This window comes from Elephas maximus, chromosome 21, assembly GCF_024166365.1.
Source record: "Elephas maximus indicus isolate mEleMax1 chromosome 21, mEleMax1 primary haplotype, whole genome shotgun sequence".
Classification (NCBI taxonomy): Eukaryota; Metazoa; Chordata; class Mammalia; order Proboscidea; family Elephantidae; genus Elephas; species Elephas maximus.
In genome coordinates, this window is record NC_064839.1 from 39029428 (window position 1) to 39044029 (window position 14602).

General features: G+C 43.0%; 1 protein-coding gene across 8 annotated transcripts; it reads left to right on the forward strand.

Moving 5' to 3' along the window:
- Window positions 1-1053: 1053 nt before the first annotated feature.
- Window positions 1054-14145, forward strand: LOC126064922 (zinc finger protein 19-like). 8 transcript variants are annotated; one of them, XM_049864435.1, is made up of 7 exons: window positions 1054-1131; window positions 1327-1422; window positions 4733-4796; window positions 5560-5613; window positions 7592-7718; window positions 8226-8339; window positions 12615-14145. In XM_049864435.1, exons 3-7 carry the CDS (start codon window positions 4761-4763, stop codon window positions 13709-13711), a joined length of 1428 nt encoding a protein of 475 aa, XP_049720392.1. In that variant the 5' UTR covers window positions 1054-1131; window positions 1327-1422; window positions 4733-4760; the 3' UTR covers window positions 13712-14145. The 8 variants fall into 8 exon arrangements, with proteins under 8 accessions (XP_049720392.1, XP_049720396.1, XP_049720394.1 ...); XM_049864436.1 differs by lacking the exon at window positions 1054-1131 and adding an exon at window positions 1139-1217; XM_049864437.1 differs by lacking the exon at window positions 1327-1422 and having other exon boundaries at window positions 1113-1131.
- Window positions 14146-14602: the final 457 nt, after the last annotated feature.

The following is a 14602-nucleotide window of genomic DNA, read 5'->3' on the forward strand; positions in this document are numbered from 1 at the left end:
TTAGGTTCTCCTTTAACAATTTTTATACAAATTGTGCCATTGGTTATAATTTTCACAATGTGTCCACATTCTCATTATTTCCATTCTGTTTGTTCTGTTTCCATTGATCCTTCCCCTCCTTGCCTTTTCATCTTTGCTTTTGGGTATATGTTGACTATTTGGTTTTATACAGTTAATTGTTTAAGGGAGCACATTACTCATGGGTGTTATTGTTTATTTTATAAGCCAATCTATCATTTGGCCGAGAGGTGGACTGCAGAAATAGCTTCAATTCCAAGTTGAAAGTTTATCTCAGGGCAGTAGTCTCAGGGGTTCCTCTAATCTCTATCGGATCCCCCTGAATTCTTTATCTCAGTTAATGGCACTTTTATCCATCATATTATTCAACCTTTATGGCTGTTATAGATTGCTCCCTTTCTCTCATTTTTCTTTATTAAATAATTTATTACATCCAGTGTTTTCACTTCCTAAATAGTTCTTTAATGTGTCCCTTGTCTGTCCTGGTTTTACTTAACATAAATGGATTTTAGTCCTCCGGGGACAGCTTTTTTTGTACAATGATCTCTTTGACAGTCTGGTGACACCTGTAGACTCCCTTCTCAGAATAAGGCTTGTAAATGCATAATACGCATCAAATTACAAAGGAAACCAATTGTATTAAAATACAGTTAAATTGTTTAGAAATTTAATTTGTTCTACAGTAATATATGTGCTTCAACAATGAGATGAAATGAAATGACAATATCTAAAAGTATATCTAATAACAAGGATGACAATGTCGAATTAGTGGTGAGATGAGCCCATTATTTTGAGATATCTGCATCAACTGCAACGTGATATGAAAATGCCTGTGATTTCAGTTGGCAACGTCACAGGAACTGCTGATACCACTGCGGTTTGTAGCTAGGAAATGCTAAATTTCGGTTAGAGATTCGTGAAAACAATGATGGACTTTTTCTCCCTGACAAGATCTCTAAGGGTTCCAAGGTAGAGAGCCCAGCCTGCGATAGGCAGTAAAGGTAAAGCACCACTGAGATGAGCCCCTCCTGGCATCCTAGAGCGCGAGGCTCCTGCGGCGCTGCCGACCTGGTGACGCACTTCCGCTCACGCTTCACGCTCTGTTTTCCTGAGGTGAGTGTTGGGGTTTGCCACTCGGGAGTCCCTGCTAGGCGCGCGCCCTGCACCCTGGGAGAAGGGGGTCCACTTCGTCGTCCCTGGTGCCGCGGAGAGCCGAGGGAGGGAGGCAGGGAGACGCCTTCGGGCCTCGGAGAGAGGCGGCGGCCTGCGGACCAGTCCCCCCTAACTCATGTGCCTTCACTCCCCCAGCCCGCGGCGGCCTCTTCGGGAAATAGAGGCAGAAAATAGGGGTGGCTGAGTGGAAAGGACACGGCTATAAAGCTCCTCCTCTCACTTGGTCAACAGGTATTTATTGAGCGGCTGTAGGCCAGTTGCTGTTCTTGGGTCCGGGGATGCACTTAAAATGAGACATGACGAGGGCTTTCAGCCTAATGGGGGAAAAAAAATGGGAAAGTCACGTATTAATCAAATCTGATAATTTACCTCCACCTACTCGTAACTCTGTAGAGACAGCCTACCGCTTTTAGTTAGAAGATGAAGTCCTTAGCGTGTACAAGGCCCTGCGTGGTATGATCTCTTGCAACTTAAGCCTCATCTTGCAACACACTCCCCTTGGCCCTTCATTTTTTTTTTTTTTTTTTAAATATTTTATTGTGCTTTAGGTGAAACTTTACACAGCAAATTAGATTCCCATTCAACAATTCATACACAGATTGTTTCATGACATTGGTTACAGTCCCCACAAGGTATCAACACTTTCACCATTTCTGCCCCACCTGCTGGGTTTCCATCCATCCAGTTTTCCTGCCCTTCCTTCTCTTCTCATCTTTGCTTTCCAGTAAATGTCGACTGTGGTCTCATATAGTTGATTGTATAAAGGAGCACGTTCCTCACGGGCATTGTTTATTTTATAGGCCAATCTATTATTTGGCTGAAAGGTGACCTGTGGGAGTGGCTTCAGTTCCAAGCTAAACGGGTATCTTAGGGTGATGGTCTCAGGGGTTCCTCTAGTCTGTATCAGTCCAGTAAGTCTGGTCTTTTTTTTATGGATTTGAGTTTTGTTCTACATTTTTCTCCCATTTTAACTGGGAACTTCTATTGTGTCCCTGTACTGGAGAGAATGATTGGTAGTGGTAGCTGGGCACCATCTAGTTCTTCTGGTCTCAGGCCAGTGTGGGCCATTAGTCCTGTGGACTAATTTCTTCCTTGAGTCTTTGGTTTCCTTCGTTCTCCTTTGCCGCAGGTGAGAAGAGAGCAATAGTTATATCTTAAATTTGGCCCTTCATTTCTAGAACATGGTTTTTCATACTGTGTTATGTCTGTAAAGATTTCCCCTTTAACCTAGCTAATTCCTATTCTTAAGCGTTACCTGATTAGGATGGTTTCCCCCTTGCAGTTATCACAGTTGTGATCTTGAAGTTATTTGTGAGAGTCTTTGATTAATGTGTGCTTCTCCTTCAGTCTAGACTAAGCTTCATGAAGCTGTCCCTGGGTGGTGCAAATGGTTAAGTGTTTGGCTGCTAACCGAAAGGTTGGCAATTTTAGTTCACTCAGAGGCACCTGAGAAGAAAGGCCTGGCAATCTGTTTCCAAAAAATGAGCAATTGATAACCCTATGGAGCACAGTTCTACTCTTACACACATGGTATTGCCATAAGTTGGAATCGACTCCATGGCAACTTCCTGGTTTGGTTTTAAGCTCCCTGAAGGAAGGGACCATGTTCTTTTTTTCTCTCTCACTTTCTCTCCCATGTCTCATACATGGCATAGCATGAAATATGTGTGCAATAAATGTTTATTAAATAAAGAAAGCCCAAATCAATGTATAATCTCAAACTGCGATAACTGGTATACAGGGAATACAGCGTTGGTGAAGTGTGTAACAGAGAGTTGAGGTCTGAAGAATGAGTTGGCATTATCTAGGGAAAGACAGGCCAGGTTGCTGGAGAGTATTAGAGGCAGACAGAGTAGCAGTCACAAAGACTCTAAGGTTGGAGAAGGGTTCATACAGAGGAAACAGCAGGAAGACAGTTTCTGAATTAGCAGAGTAGAGGAAGCTGAAAGAAGGCTAGGGTGGCTGAAGGAAGAGAGGAAGGTGGCACAAGGAAACTATCATGCTGTGAGTCTCTGGTGAGGATGCTGACTTTTTGGTAGAATGTGACTGTAAGAAGTATACAAAGTATCTGTAGTGGGTGATGTAGTTAAAATAATAACCCAGACATTTTGGCATGTTGAGGTGGCTTTTGCTAATCGGTTTCTGGATGTCACTGGATACCAGAATGGGCAATAAAAAAAAAAATGCCTCTCCCCAGGTCTAAGAAAAGAAGAATTTTACTCCGAGATTCTTTTTTTTAATTTTCTTGGCTATGGAGCCCTGGGGACGCAGTGATTTAAGCAATTGGCTGCTAACCAAAAGGTCCGCACTTCAAATCCACCAGCCGCCTCTTACAAACCCTATGGGGCAGTTCTGCTGTGTCCTGTGGAGTCACTGTTAGTCGGAATTGACTCGACAGCAGTGGGTACTCTTTATCTATTCCATATTAACCTTAGAATCACTTTGTTGTTGTGTGCTGTTGAGTTGACAGCATAGAACTGCCCCGTAGGGTTTCCTAGGCCGTAATCTTTATGGGAGCAGATCATCAGGTCATTTCTGCTGCAGAGCCGCTGGATGGATTTGAATTACTGATCTTTGATTAGTAGTCGAGTGCTTAACTGTTGTCCCACCAGGACCCCTTAGAATTGCTTAAAACAAAACTAAACCTACTGCCATCAAGGCGATTCCAACTCATAGTGACCCCATAAGACAAGGTGGTTGAACTGCCCCATAGGATTTCCAAGGCAGTGATCTTTATGGAAGCAGACTACCATACTTTCTCCCAGGGAATGGCTGGTGGGTTCAAACTGCCTACCTTTCATTTAACCACTGTGCTACCAGGGCTCCCTAAAATCACTTTACCAAGTTGTAAAAAACCTGCTGGGATTATGATTAAAAGCAATATGGTGTAGTGATTAAAAGCAATATGGTGTCGTTATTAAAAGCATGGGTTTTGGAATCTGGTAGATCTGGTCTGAGATCCAAGCTCATTCATCTACCCTCTGAGAGAAAAAAATATTCTCATAGATTCAGTTTTCTCATTTGGGAAAAAGAAAAAAAAAAAATTAGAGGATTATCGTGGAGACTGAATGAGGGGATATATATTTTTCATCCAAAATGTGATACTCCTTCCTAATTTTTTTAACCTTTGATGTTTCTCAGTAAACTTTCACTTTTAAAAATAAAAATCTGGGTTTCCTCTTAAATTTTGCATAAGTTTTTTGGTGCCTTTTACTTGTTTTGCCCTTTGTGTACTCAGCTCACTCTCTCTCTCCCTTCCTCCCCCATATTATTTTACTAGGAAAGGTAACATTACCTGATGTTCATGAGTACAGGTTCTGGTGACCTAGGCAACTTACTTATGCTTTCAAAATCTCAGTTTCCTCAGAATTACAAACCTCATAGTATGGTTTGGATTAAAAGTGGAAATACTTACAAACCACTTTCCCACTGGGTGTTTAGTAAATGATTGCTGCTGCTGTTATTGGCAGGTTTGCAGGTTTAAAGAAAAGTCTTTGGCTGGGCTGGGCTCACTCTTGGTTCTCTTTGCTTCTTCCCTCAGCCCCTGACCTACCTGAGTGAGAGCCCAGATGATGGCAGCCACGCCCCTGCAAGCCCAGCACCAGGTGAGCTGTGGATCCTTCAAGTCAGCTTGAGAGAGATATGATTTGAAGGAGAATGATAGGGGCAATTCTACGGCCAGAATCTTAGAGCCAACACAGTAGGAAAACCCCTGTTGATTCCCTCCATTGAGACTGGATGCTGGGGAAAGAGGGCTGATGGTGAGGGACTGAGCAGCTAGACACCTCAGGACCCATGAAGTGGTGGATGGAGACAGCTGGAGAGAGTGTCTTGGGAAGCAGAAGAACAGCCTCCTGCACTCTGAGGATTTCTGCTGAGCCACAGGGTCCCCAGGTCCAGTAGTCTCCTCAGCAGAGGGATCTGTGTGAATGAGGGTGGTGATGTATGTTATCGAGTATGTGGCGGGAGCAAGGTCACAGAGTTCTTGGGGATTGAGGGAGTAGAGGCAGAGGAACAACAGGCAAAAGACAAGGAAAAGGAGTCTTCACCACTTGTTCTCCAAAAGAAAGAAGGATAGGTTTCAGGATCAGGGGAAGAACATATCCTTTAGGCCCTTATTGCTGGCTAAGGGAGGCTCTGGAATGGGGTGGAAGAATCTGCACTAGGAAGCAGGACAGCTGAAGTTTGGGATCCCATCAAGTGGCATTATGGCCTTGAGCCCATCACTTAACCTCTTTGTACCTTAACTAACTTCATTTGTAAAGCAAACATAAGTACCTTGCATTTTTGGGATAGTAAAATTAATTTCTTGAGTTGTATTTTACTTTTTGAGATTGGTGAGTTGCATTACTGTGTCCTTTTTCCTAGGTGTTCTCTATCCAGTGGTTGTGCTACAGTAAAGAAGAGTCAGATTCCAGAAATGTTTAGTGTCCATGAACTGTATCCCAAGTCCCAATTCTGAATTTCCCACATCTGTCAGCTCCCTCTCCCTGACTATGTCACCGATGCATTGTCTTCCTTGTAGCTTCCAACCCTCTTCTGAATTTCTGCAGCTTCCTGGTATCACCGTATTGCAGTCCTGATCACTTAGTTCCTAGACTGCTGAGTAATTATTGACTCTGTTCTCCCCTGATAACACCTCCAGAGAGTCACCAAGACCTATGGTTTCTGCCCCCATCTCCTCCAATTGTCCTGTTTTATATATCACCCTCATTCATGGTTTGTCTTTCCTTCCTGGTATTTCGTTTGCACAGCTTCCCAGCTTTCTCCGGATACAGTCTTGTGCCTTCCCATCACCTTTGCCACTTACCTGATACAGCTCAGTTTATGAGTTTGAATTTTATCCTCCAGTTTAAGGTTTCCAAACTTCAGTGTGCATGAGAATCACTTGGAGGACTTCTTAAAAGACAGATTACTCTGAAGTGGGACCTGAGAATTTGCCTTTCTGACAAGTTCCCAGGTGATGCTGCTGATGGTCTGGAGACCACACTTGGAGAACCACTGCTCTAGTTAGTGATGATTCAAGCAGTTCATTGAGGAGCTGGCTGGGTCAGGTTGTCATTTTAAATAGATAATTGTCTGTGCTGGGCAGAGGATGGACCCAGTGCAGGATAAGCCTGGAATTGGAGCTCTTGAAGGATATAGCTGTTGAACTAATGTAGTGACTCTACCATGGTGAAGAGAAGTCAGATTCCAGAAATATTTAGGATGTAAAACTGCTTGTAAGAAATGAGCTGTGATGGGGACAAGAAAGTCTAGAATGAATCTCAACTTTCTGGTATTGGAGACTAGCTCAAACTGGTGCTCTTAACTGAGATAGGAGGAAAATTGTCACTTACTGTGCAAATCCGTTTATATGAATTAGAAAGGGGATCTAGTTTGGGGGGTCTGAGGTAGTGCTGGAGCTAGTGGAATGTGGAGATCTGCAGAGTGAAATGGAATTGGGAGTTGGGAGGATATTCACTGCACCTTAGGTAGAGTAACCAAGGTGGATACTGAAATCTGAGGAGTGAATAGAGGGTCTAAACCAGTTTTCTGGAATGGCAAAGTTGGGACCAACAGGGAGGGGAAGGGTTGGCTATTAAGAAAGCATGAGGCTCGGTAGACAGGAGCTGTTACGGATTGCCTTTGAGGTGATAGTGGTTGCACAACATGATGTATGTAATCAATGTCACTGAATTATACATGGAAAGTTAATGAATTGGCAGATGTTTTGATATGTCTAGTGTTACCCCCCCCCACACACAGACACACACACAGACACACACACACACTACCCAGCAGCCATACTATTTAAGTAGTGCCTTCGACTCATCAGGAAGCAGAATGGACTGCTGCAGGTGGCATGGAGCTCCCTCTGCTGGAGGTTCTTGAGCAGAGGCAGCACAGCTTATTCAAAGTTAAGGCGGGGGGCGTTGGATGGAACAGGCTCATCTGGGCAAACCATAACTTTGTTCATGTTAGGTGGGCATGAGTTTTGGGGTAGTGAAGTGGAAACAGGTAGGTCCTGAAATGCAACCTGTGAGTGGGTGTCTGGACAGATTGAAGCTAATTGTTCACCTGTAGGTGAGACAGTGAAAGACTGAAAGTGCGTTTACAAAATCCAAGAGATTTTGCTCTAGGAGGTGAGTTCACGGGAGACTTTTTTCAGGGTTTTCCAAAATACTATGCTTTGTAACAGTAAATCTTGCGTCCTTGTGAAAGCTCTTATGGTAGTGAGAGAAGTTCCAGATTTTTGATTGTAGAAATAGTCATTTTATGGTCTAGTTCCTTTCACCTTTTCTCATTACCCATCCCTTATAGGACCCCTCCTTCAGGCCCTCATACTATCCGCTCTGCCTCACACTCTGGCCCTGAGCCAGAGAATTGGCTCTGGAGCAGCAGGAATCTGTTGTTTTAGGAGGTGGTGACCTTCGAGGACGTGGCTGTGTACTTCACTCGGACAGAATGGGCTGGCCTTTCTCCCACACAGAGGGCTCTGTACAGAAATGTGATGCTGGAGAATTATGGGAACTTGACTTTCCTGGGTAAGGCACTTTCTTTCTGGGACTCGGATCTATACTTTCTGGTTCCTTCCTTTTTTTCTTCTTACAGGCTGGGGTGTGGTGTGGTTATCCTCCACTGAATGGTGGCTCCAGGGCTGAGGCTAAGTGGCCAGCCTCAGAGGTTGCTGAATAGGGAGAGGTGTCAGGTTAGTTTGGTCCCATTGTAGGGAATTGGTGTTCCCTGGTAAGAGCACGGCCCATCCTCTAAGAGGCTCTGCATGTGTTTCTAGTGCCAAAGACAAGTTCTCAGCATGTTGCTACCCTCCTCGTTGTCTAGGGAAGGGTGGGACGCTTTCTCTGTGTTTGAACATGTCTTGCAGGATTTCACTAACTTTCCTGCTCATGAGCAGTTTTCAAGGAAGAGGTCACAAATACTCAGTTTCCTGAGTCCTCTTCTATGGGTCTTATTGTTATTGAGAATTTTGGGTTTTTCTTCTTTTGAGACAGCAAACACAGGGCCAAAAATACCGTTTTCTTCCCCCTTTTCAGGATACCCAGTTCCCAAACCTTCTCTGATCTCACTTCTGGAGGGAGGAGATTTACCTTGGGGGCTGGAGACACAGGGTGATCCACCTGCAGAGAAGACCAGAGACATCTGTAAAGGTAAGCGAAGCAGGGTCAGAACTGGCAACTGTAGAGCTTTCCAGAGCAGTGTATTTGAAAATGATTCATGCTGGGCAGGATTTGAATAAAATAGATGTTTTCTGCTCATAGGTAGAATTTGAAGCCTTTTCCACAAATCTTAACTCTTACCTATATATTACCACCTAAAACACCTTCTATATGATTTTTTTTTTTTAATTGCGCTTTAAGTGAAAGTTTACAATTCAAGTCAGTTTCTCATACAAAAACCTGTAAAAACATTGTTATGAGACCCTAGTTGCTCTCCATACAATGTGACAGCATACTCCCTCTCTCCACCCTGTATTTCCCAGGTCCATTCAACCAGCTCCTGTCCCCTTCTGCTTTCTCATCTCGCCTCCAGACAGGAGCTACCCACATAGTCTCATGTGTCTACTTGAGCTAAGAAGCACATTCCTCATCAGTATCATTTTATGTCTTATGGTCCAGTCTAATCTTTGTCTGAAGAGTTGGGTTCGAGAATGGTTTTAGTTTTGGGCTAACAGAGAGCCCAGGGGCCATGATCTCTGGGGTCCCTCCAGTCTGTCAGACCATTAAGTCTAGTCTTTTTACGAGAATTTGAGGCCTGTATCCCACTTTTCTCCTGCTCCATCAGGGATTCTCTGTTGTGTTCCCTGTCAGGGCGGTCATTGGTGGTCGCCGGACACCACCTAGTTCTTCCGATATCAGGCTGATGAAGTCTCTGGTTTATGTGGCCCTTTCTTTTTCTTGGGCTCATATTTTCCTTGTGTCTTTGGTGTTCTTTATTCTCCTTTGCTCCAGGTGGGTTGAGACGAATTGATGCATCTTAGGTGGCCGCTTGCTAGCTTTTAAGATCCCAGATGCCACTCACCAAAGTGGAATGCAGAACGTTTTCTTAATACCTTTGTTAGGCCCGTTGACCTAGATGTCCCCTGAAACTGTGGTCACCAGACCCCCATCGCTGCTACTTTGTCCCTCGAAGTGTTTGGTTGTATTCAGGAAGCTTCTTAGCTTTTGAGTTAGTCCAGTTGTACTGACTTCCTCTCTATTGCATGTTGTCCTTACCTTCACCTAAAATAATTCTTGTCTACTAACTAGTTAACTTTCCTCTCCCTCCCTCCCTCCACACCCTTGTAACCATTGAAGAATGTTTTCTTCTGTGTTTAAACCTTTTCTTGAGTTCATATAATGGTGGTCTCATATAATATTTGTCCTTTTGCAACTGACTAATTTCACCCAGCATAATGCCTTCTAGATTCCTCCATGTAATGAGATGTTTCACAGATTCATCGTTGTTCTTTATTGATGTGTGATGCATTGTGTGAATATACCATAGTTTGTTTATCCTTTCATCCATTGATGGGTGCCTTGGTTGTTTGCATCTTTTTGTTATTGTGAACAGTGCTGCAGTGAACGTGGATGTGCTTGTATCTGTTCTTGTGAAGGCTCTTATTTCTCTAGGATATATTTCAAGCAGTGGGATTTCTGGATCGTATGGTGCTTCTATTTCTAGCTTTCTAAGGAAGCGCCAAATAGATTTCCAAAGTGGTTGTACCATTTTACATTCCCACCGGCAGTGTATAAGTGTTCCAGTCTCTCCACAGCTTCTTCAACATTTATTATTTTGTGTTTTTTGGATTAATGCTAGCCTTGTTGGGGCGAGATGGAATCTTATTGTAGTTTCGATTTGCATTTCTCTAATGGCTAATGATTGTGAGCATTTCCTCTTGTATTTATTAGCTGCCTGAATGTCGTCTTTGGTGAAGTGCCTGTTCATATCCTTTGCCCATTTTTTAATTGGGTTCTTTGTCTTTTTGTTGTTGAGGTTTTGCAGTATCTTGTAGATTTTAGAGATTAGACGCTGATCAGATTTGCCGTAGCCAAAAATTTTTTCCCAGTCCGTGGGCTGTCTTTTTACTCTTTTGGTGAAGTCTTTGGATGAGCATAAGTGTTTGATTTTGGGGGTCTCCCAGTTACCTAGTTTCTCTTCTGGTGTTTGTGCACTGTTAGTGATGTTTTGTGTTTATGCCATGTATTAGGGCTCCAGGCATTGTCCCTATTTTTTCTTCCATGATCTTTATTGTTTTAGATTTTATATTTAGGTCTTTGATCCATTTTGAGTTCATTTTTGTGCATGGTGTGAGGTATGGGACTTGTTTCATTTTTTGCAGATGGATACCCAGTTATGCCAGCACCATTTGTGAAACAGGTTGTCTTTTCCCCAATTAGTGGACCTTGGGCCTTTGTCAAATATCAGCTGCTCACAGGTGGATGAATTTACGTCTGGATTCTCAGTTCTTTTCCATTGGTCTGTGTATCTGTTGTACCAGTACCAGGCCGTTTTGACTACTGTGGCAATATAATAGGTTCTAAAATCAGGTAGAGCGAGGCCTCCCACTTTGTTCTTCTTTTTCAGTAATGCCGTAGTTATCTGGGGCTTCTTCCCTTTCCATATGAAGTTGGTGATTTGCTTCTCCATCTCATTAAAAAATGCCATTGGAAATTGGATTGGGATTGCATTGTATGTGTAGATGGCTTTGGGTCAAGTAGACATTTTCACAATGCTGAGCCTTCCTATCCATGAGCCAGATCTATACGATTCTTGAATCTGTTGCTCTTTCTGAGTTTCAGCATTGCCTTAGTGCCACTCCTTCCTTGGACAGGATGGATTTACTCAGGAGCAGTTTTTGAGTGTTTGCATGTGTCAGGCTTTGTTTAAGAAGGTCTAGAGAGAAATCTGTACACCCATGTTCATTGCAGCACTTTTCACAATAGCCAAAAGGGGGAACCAACCGAAGTATCCATCAACAGATAAATGGATAAACAAAATGTGGTTTACACGTACAATGAAATATTATTCAGCCATAAAGAGAAGGGAAGTCCTGATGCATGCCACAACATGGATGAGCCTTGAAAACACGCTGAGCAAAGTAAATCAGTTGTAAAAGGACAAATACTGTATGATCTCACTTAAATAAGCAAATATGTAGAAACCAAAGATTATTAGTAGTTGCCAGGGATGGTAGGCAGGGGGGAAGGGAGTTTTTGCTTAGGGGACAGTGAGCTTATGTTAATGATGATAGAGAAACTTGGAGAAGGGTAGCAAGAGTAGTTGCACAACTTGAAAAATATAATCAATGTCACTGAATTATGCATGTAGAAATTTTTGAATTGGCCTATGTTCTGTAGTGTATATTTTCATCATAATAATAAAAAAAAGGAGAAGACAGTCTGGAGGGTACTAGTTATGGAGACAGGTGTGAAGAGTTACAGAAGAGAGAACGTGTTAAGTGCTATTGCTGGTATATAAGCAGTGGGCTGTGGGACCACAGCAGAAGGAGGGGTTGGAGTGAATTCAATGGAGAAGTTTCCAATTTAATAGATTACAGTGATTTCAGATGGGGACAAAAAAGGATTTCAGATGCGGACAAAAAGGAAGCTAGTCTTCCTGAGGAAGGGAATAGAGGACCCAATAGATCGTTGTAAAGGGCTTTGCAGGCGAATCCCCTGGAGAGCATGTTTAAAAATGGGTATTTCCAGAGCCTACCTGCAAGTATTCTACTCTCTTTCTACTAAGATGTGTGAGAGCAAGAAGCTTAGGATGAGAAGCTTAAGCAGAACTTTCTGTTCTCTACTTCCTAGGATCTGTGGGTGGTAGAGCCTGCAGGGCATACCCCGGAGCCTCCTTGCTTAGCTAATGGTGTAGATGAGTGTGGTTGGTGCATCTTACCCATCCAGCCTCATGAGGAATATCTAGAATGCAGAGTTTGTTGAAGACCACTGTCCCGGAGAAATCACTGCATGGGAATTGGAAATGGAAGAGCAGGCAGAACAGAACGTGCAGCAGGAGCAGTGACCCTTACCACAATGATCTTGCCCCTTACCACAATGATCTTGCCACTTACCTGCAGCAAAGAATGTCTGGACTAGTAGATCATGGAGTGTATTGGGGGTAATATCCTCTAAGCCCCTCTGTGATTTTCTTTTCTCTCTGCTTTGCCACAGCCTTGTGCCCTTAATGTTCAGTGAAGCTTAGGAAGCAGTCAGATGTGCTGTGTAAACTGGAAAGTATACTGTCAAAACCTAACATCCTGTTTCATCTCAAACATTTTCTGCCTGAGTGGTATATGGCACTTTCATTTTAATAGCCTCATTTTCCCAGCAAGCTGCCATGGAGGTTAGGATGTTATCTCTAAAAGCTCTGTAGTTTTCAACGCTCTGTTGTTTCTAGAATAATTCTTAGCTGGCATTTGTGTTTTCTGTTTCTTGTGTCAGATGCTGGTAACAACATTCACAGCAAGTCCATATCAACACAAGGAATCTCTGGAGAAAGAGACATGATCGCATGTGGGCTGCAGAATAGTGTTCCTCAGGGAACTGACTTCCCAGAAACATGTGAACTGGAGAAGCACCAGAAGATCCCCACTGTGGAAAATATTGGAGGAAAGGTTGAGAGAATCCACTGTTCAAGGAAACCCTTCAGATGTGAGGAGTGTGGGAAATGCTTCAGCTATTTTTCTTACTATATTAGACACCAGAGAGTCCACACTGGGGAGAAACCCTTTGAGTGTAATGAGTGTGGAAAAGCCTTTAATGGCAATTCTTCACTAATTCGTCATCAGAGAATCCACACCGGAGAGAGACCCTATCAGTGTGAGGAGTGCGGGAGAGCCTTTAATGATAACGCAAATCTGATCAGGCATCAGAGAATCCACAGTGGGGACAGACCCTATCACTGTAAGGAGTGTGGAAATAGTTTCACCAGTAGTTCTGAGTTTGTCATACACCAGAGAATCCACACCGGGGAGAAACCCTATGAATGTAATGAGTGTGGAAAAGCTTTTGTTGGTAACTCACCACTAATTCGGCATCAGAAAATTCACACTGGAGAGAAACCATATGAGTGTAACGAGTGCGGCAAAAGCTTCGGAAGGACTTCCCATCTTAGCCAACATCAGCGTATTCACACAGGGGAAAAGCCTTATTCTTGTAAAGTATGTGGCCAAGCCTTCAATTTTCATACAAAACTAACTCGGCATCAGAGAATCCATAGTGAGGAGAGGCCCTTTGAGTGTGTGGATTGCGGAAAAGCCTTCAGTGCTAAGGAACAGTTAAAAAGGCATCTCAGAATCCATATTCAGGAGTCTTCCTATGTATGTGATGAGTGTGGAAAAGACTTCACTAGCAAAAGAAATCTTATTCAGCATCAGAAAATTCACACTGGTGAGAAACCCTATGAGTGTAGCAAGTATGATAAAACCTTCAGGACTTCTCAGCTAGGTTGTCATGAGCATGTCCAACCAGGAGAGAAGCCTGTGCTGGACATTTGTCGTTTTGGCCTCCCAGAATTTTTTACCCCTTTTTATTGGTAATAGTATATACTAAATCACCTTTTGGACTCCATCCTCTAGTCAGGAGTAGAATGTGGGACACAGGCCTGGCTCAGCTACAAGTTTTTCTGCTTAGGCCAGTTATTGGTTCTAATGTCAGTGAGTGACCTAATATGGTACAATTAGAGTGAGTCCCAGGACTTGGCAAGAGCTAACTGGAATAAATACTCTTCTTTATGCATTGAACTTGAGCTGTGAGGAACTCCTTGGATTCTAGTAGAGTCTGAGAATAACGTCAGCACAGCAAAAGAGGTATCTGAGAGTTGAAGAGCAACCACATCTTGAAGACATTGTTTGAACAACTACATTAAACCATATCTGAGGCTAGAATTACATCTGGGGTTTTGAATTCCAGTAACCAATAAATTCCACTTTTGTTTTTATGCTTCATCAAGTCTGAGTTGGATTTTTCTTTTCTTGAAAGAGAATGTTGACTTATACAGAGCCTTATCAGTATAACAATTGTTTAACGTCTGCAGGGGTAAGAAACCTAATAATGGACAAATGATTTGTGTGTTTGTGTGTGTTGTATGGGAGGGTTTTTAACTATAGTCCTGGCAGTCCCCATAGGAGGAAACCCTGTGATTGTAATGAGAACGGGAAACCCTTCCATTGTAAGACTCAAGAGAACCCAGGCTGCATCCAGGCAACACCAGTGGATAGAAGTTCTAACCATTTAAGCTCTGTGACAAGAGTTTCAGTGTTACTATAAAACTATGTCTTCAGTGAATCCTTTCTCAAGAAGTCCTACTATGAAATTGAAACCCATCACTTCAAAAGCTTTCATTTTCTGTTTAATCTGTTCTTACTTGGAGTGGTTGCTATTCTGAAATTCAGCTGGTAAATGCCAGGCTCTTGTACCTTTTATAGCTT